General features: G+C 36.7%; 1 protein-coding gene across 1 annotated transcript; it reads right to left on the reverse strand.

The window, feature by feature from the left end:
• Window positions 1-1,740: 1,740 nt before the first annotated feature.
• Window positions 1,741-3,562, reverse strand: LOC143575223 (CASP-like protein 2C1). The gene is made up of 3 exons (XM_077059648.1): window positions 3,411-3,562; window positions 3,165-3,309; window positions 1,741-1,994 (listed from the first exon to the last, which is right to left on the reverse strand). The coding sequence occupies exons 1-3, from the start codon at window positions 3,560-3,562 to the stop codon at window positions 1,749-1,751; spliced, it is 543 nt and encodes a 180-aa protein (XP_076915763.1). The 3' UTR covers window positions 1,741-1,748.
• Window positions 3,563-4,812: the final 1,250 nt, after the last annotated feature.

Raw genomic sequence — 4,812 nt, forward strand, 5'->3', positions numbered from 1 at the left:
ACGTTAGAGAGAGTATTTCGGTGACGCGCATCTTGGTGATTTAAGTTGGGAAATTCTTCGCAAACAGTGGGTTTCACTTTCCCCTCTTTAAACTGTTTTCAAACGCTTTTCACTTGGGGGAGATAACATACTCCACAACGTATTTAAGATTTTGTTATAAATTATATATCACTTGTAAAGGCTAAGTGGCAAACGAAATATTTGAAGTCCTACACATCGAACCGGTTAATATTTAGAATAGCGAGTCACTGTTGAGTAGTACTACTGGGTTTGACAAACCCCACCCAACGCTAAACTCGACTAGAGGTCGAGCGGGTGTAATTTTGGCTAACACGTACCATGGTCTGGAGGACCTGGTGACAAGGCACTTAATAAACGAGTCAGCTTCGGTGTCGAACACTTAGTAATACTTGTTGTATAGACTAGCTACCTATCGATATATAATTTGACATAACACTATCTGGTAACGCAAAACGCTGTAACGCTGTAACGCAAAACGCTTAACGCAAAACGCTGTAACGCTGTAACGCTGAACGCAAACGCTAAACGATTTATTTTTATATAACTTGTGAACTCACCAACCTTGTGTTGACACTTTTAGTATGTGATTCTCAGGTAGCCGAGGCGGGCGCGCGGTTTAGGAACATGCATTGCTTGATAAACTTTTAACTATGCAAACTTACTTTTAACTGTTATCCTTGGTTTTAAACCGTCCTGCGTGACGTAACATTGTTTCTATGGTTTTACGCTTCCGCACTTATTTTCATTTAAACGTTTTTATGGTTTGATTATAACTGATGATTCCGATCCTGTTAGTTCACACCCTCTGACGGTAAAACTCCGTTAGTGGATTTTGAGGGTGTGACAACAGACTTCATCAAGCACGACCTTAGCAGGATAATCGACGCGTACATGCATAGTTGTGCTTGCATGACGAACTCATCGCTGATCGCGAGTTGTTGATGCTTGCTTGATGAGTTCAAGACAGGACGAAACCATCAGACCCTTATCATAAACGGAACGAATTGGCTAGCCTTCAAACACTGCACGAAGTCAGAAAGATATTGTGATTTGTGTATGTAACAGAAAGCTATATTGTACATATATATATTTAAGAAAAGTTGATAAAGATTTTCATCAAATTGTATTGAAATAGCAATAAATCTTCACGAACCTTAATAAAAAATTATTAATATATATATAATATGTATACACATATGTGTATTTGAGAGGGAGTGACCCATGGGCTCACACTCCTCATCCGTTTACCGGTCTTTAGCCACAGATCTTCAACCGCGGACTTTCCTCCACAACCGTAGAGTCTGCCCCACCCCTCGTCCTCAGCCGAACCTCGGGTTCCACTGCCGTTGTGGGTGCCCTAATTATCATACAACTCGCGGGTATTGATATTTTAATTATCTTTACATTAACAATTATTATCTTGTAATATGTCAATATCATCGAAAAGAAGGTAAACGGTCAAGTAGATTAAGTCCATGGCAACTTGTTCATTAAATATGAGGTACCCATCATACCAACCCATTAATTCCTCAACATCTAACAAGTAGCACTATGCTTTAAATGATCATTTATGCATTATTTCTATTATACATGTGGAAATTGGCCACAATTACCCATGAGTCAGAGCCTTCATAGGTATGATTAACTATAGTTACAATTTATATGATTATATCGCTAGCATATATAAAATAAAAAGATGTCTATAACATATAGTGCCCTTGTTTTTTTCACTTTAGAACAAGGAATGCTTTGGATGAATAGTGTCTAAAAAGACTGTAAGCCGAAAGAGATGAGACCACAGCCATCAAGAGGACCGCAACGTAGGCGCAAATTAAGGCACCACCAATTTGAGTACAAAATCGGGTGAACTTGTTGCATAATTTCAACCAAAATAAATGATGTTCACCGGTGAGTGCGTATGCAGCAGCCAGAGTGCATGCTGAGTTTGCTGCGAAAATCATGTACGCGACCACCTGTGTTTTAAACCATATACATCAACGGTAATCATGTTCATGGACCATTTGACGGTTAGAAATTAGGTGGATCCTAGCTGTATTGAATGCCAGTTTCTTTTAGGTAGATAAGATGAGAAATATTGTTACGTATTGTTTTTTCTTTGCTCATCATAAACGTATTTAGGGTATCCGTAGTGGTTTAAAAAATGAAAAACATGTATTCCACCACATCACGACCATATAGGTGAAATCGACCCAATGAAAATGCGTGATGTTTTTGCCCGTTCAATATATTTAAAATAATTTTTAAACTAAATGAATTACTTAATTAGTTAAAAAGGGAGAGGGGGGGGGGGGGGGGACACTTGCGCCCCATGCCGTACTACCTCCAACGTTGTTGCCCCAAAGCCCTAAAAACACTTACCCGTTAGTGGTGTTTGGATGTGAAGATGAGTGGGCAAATGTTTCGTTACGAGTGCCCATAAATATTTTATATTTATTTAAGGACCCATGGCAGTTGAGCCATTTTTCTTTTGTAATAACTAATTATTTTTTGTATAAATAAAAATTATCTAGTAATAAATAGCCGAATTTAAATGATTATTATATAAATAAAAAAAATGCAAAGCGAAAATCACAAGAATAGTCATATCGAGTAAAAAAGTAATCAAAATAGCCATTGAATTTGCTAATTAATTATCCTTTTATCTTTTCGGCGCAAGAGAAATATAACAACACAAGAGATTATGGTTAGTGCATAAGATTCTTGTCTCCGACCTATATTGGTGCCAAAGACGACACACCATTTGGCTTATGTGTCATAACCACACAACAAAAGTAAAATAAAGTTGAGACCGATGCAGGACCGTCTCGTGGGTAAGCTAAATGAGGCAACGACTTTAGGCCTCCAGTTATATAGGGCCTCAATCTTAAATAGGGGTTATATATTATGGGTTTTGAAAGTAGAGGTTTTTTTAGAATTAGTAACTTATTGATGAGCTACAAGCTAAAGAGGATTGTCTCATATCAATTATCACTGCATATCATTCATATTCCATAATTTTCAGATGCTTTTGGGTGCTATATGCATAAAGAAAGGAAAAAAAGGCCTAAACATTTTAGTTGGTTTTAGGCCTCCGAGGCCGTTAAGCCGGCCTTGGACCGATGACAGATACGAAGTGTTCATACCTGATCAATTAAGAAAGAGAACCAAGCAAGATGCTTGTATGAACCCCTCATATCTAATTTTTGATGTTGTTTGTATAACATATATCTGATCAAAAGTTGAATCAGATTATATCCTGCAGCTGCTATGTCCAAGAACACCAACACACTGATTCACCCCAAAACATATTTCCTCATTAATATATAAGCAAATATATGTGTTTGCATGTGTGTGTGTGAGAGAGAGAGAGAGAGATGAGTGGTTCTTACAAGAGAACATTCATGTCTTTGAAAGTGGCAGTTTTAGAGTATGAAGCGAAAATAAGGCTGGTTTGAGAATCAAATCTAATCAAGCAAGCACCGGTGAGTAAGAGCAAGGCTACACAAAACCTTAGAAATGCCTCCACTCTCATAGTGTTCATCTCTCCCTCCCTCAATTCAGTATTAGGGTTTGATGGTAGTTGGAGTAGTATAATGGAACTGGGGAGCCTTGATCAGTAAGCTCTCTATTTATATATCATGTACTTTCCTTTAATTTCAATAATTAATTTTCATGGTCTTCTTTTCATGAATAGTTACTAGAAGTAAAACAAATAACAACTTTAAATACTAAATATGAAAATAACATATTTCTCTCCTAGAAGTTTAGATAATTGGCATGCCTACATTCCTTTTGCTTTCGATACATCTAGGTCTCTTGTCTCCGATGCTGCTACGTTTCTGAAAAGAGTTTAGCGGGTTGTTCACAACAACTCATCGACGCCGACAAACGATAAATTTGTTTTCAGTATGATCGGATTTGTATTCAAAAGGGGGTGGTGACGCAGCTTGTTGCCCGCGTACCTGTCTATCTATTGTAATTGAATCATTTTATTGTTGCCTAATAATATAATAGCCATTACATTAAAAAAACGATAATTGACATAACATATAGTTGATAAAGTTTTTTTTTTCCGTAACTTAAATGATTAAAGTACCATGTAACACATTAAATAAAATGGAGCCTATGAAGTGGTAGGCTAGAGACAACTTGTATTTTGTGTGTGCTTAAAATTTGCACATGGTGGCAATAAATTTATGATGCCGATAAACTTTAATGAAGTGAAATAAGTATCACTTTATACCAAAGGCATGTATTAAATTCGAGTGGTTTCAATTTCTCAGTTTTGATCAGTTCACTTTCAGATTAGGTTGATTTTCACTAAACTGACTAAACTCGCTGTTCTTCAAAAATTCACCATAAAACCTTCAATTTCTTCACCAAAAAGAACATTTATCGTCTCAAATGGATGATTTACGGAATAATGATCTATATATCAAGAGCAATCACGAATGGAATAGTGATTAAGCTAAATTCGATTCATAACCCGCTCGGATACCACTTGTTTGGACCAATCATCAACTACATTGTTCTGATATACAATGAGATGGATATGTGTGTAATATCAACAAACACAAAATCGTATGTGTATTCATAACTAGATGATTACATCCTTCTACTATGGACAAAAGTCAACATAGTTTTATGAATCGAATACTTACAACTCATACACACATACATATATTATTTATGCTTGATCCACCCGAGGTGAGCTCCCATTGAGTATAGAGATGGCCAAAAAAACCGGTTGGGGAACCGGTTTACCGGTTTAAACCGGAAACCGGTTTTTAC

Source organism: Bidens hawaiensis, unplaced genomic scaffold, assembly GCF_021521415.1.
Source record: "Bidens hawaiensis isolate Kalapana, Puna unplaced genomic scaffold, B.hawaiensis_p1.1 tig00027311_1, whole genome shotgun sequence".
NCBI classification, from domain to species: domain Eukaryota; kingdom Viridiplantae; phylum Streptophyta; class Magnoliopsida; order Asterales; family Asteraceae; genus Bidens; species Bidens hawaiensis.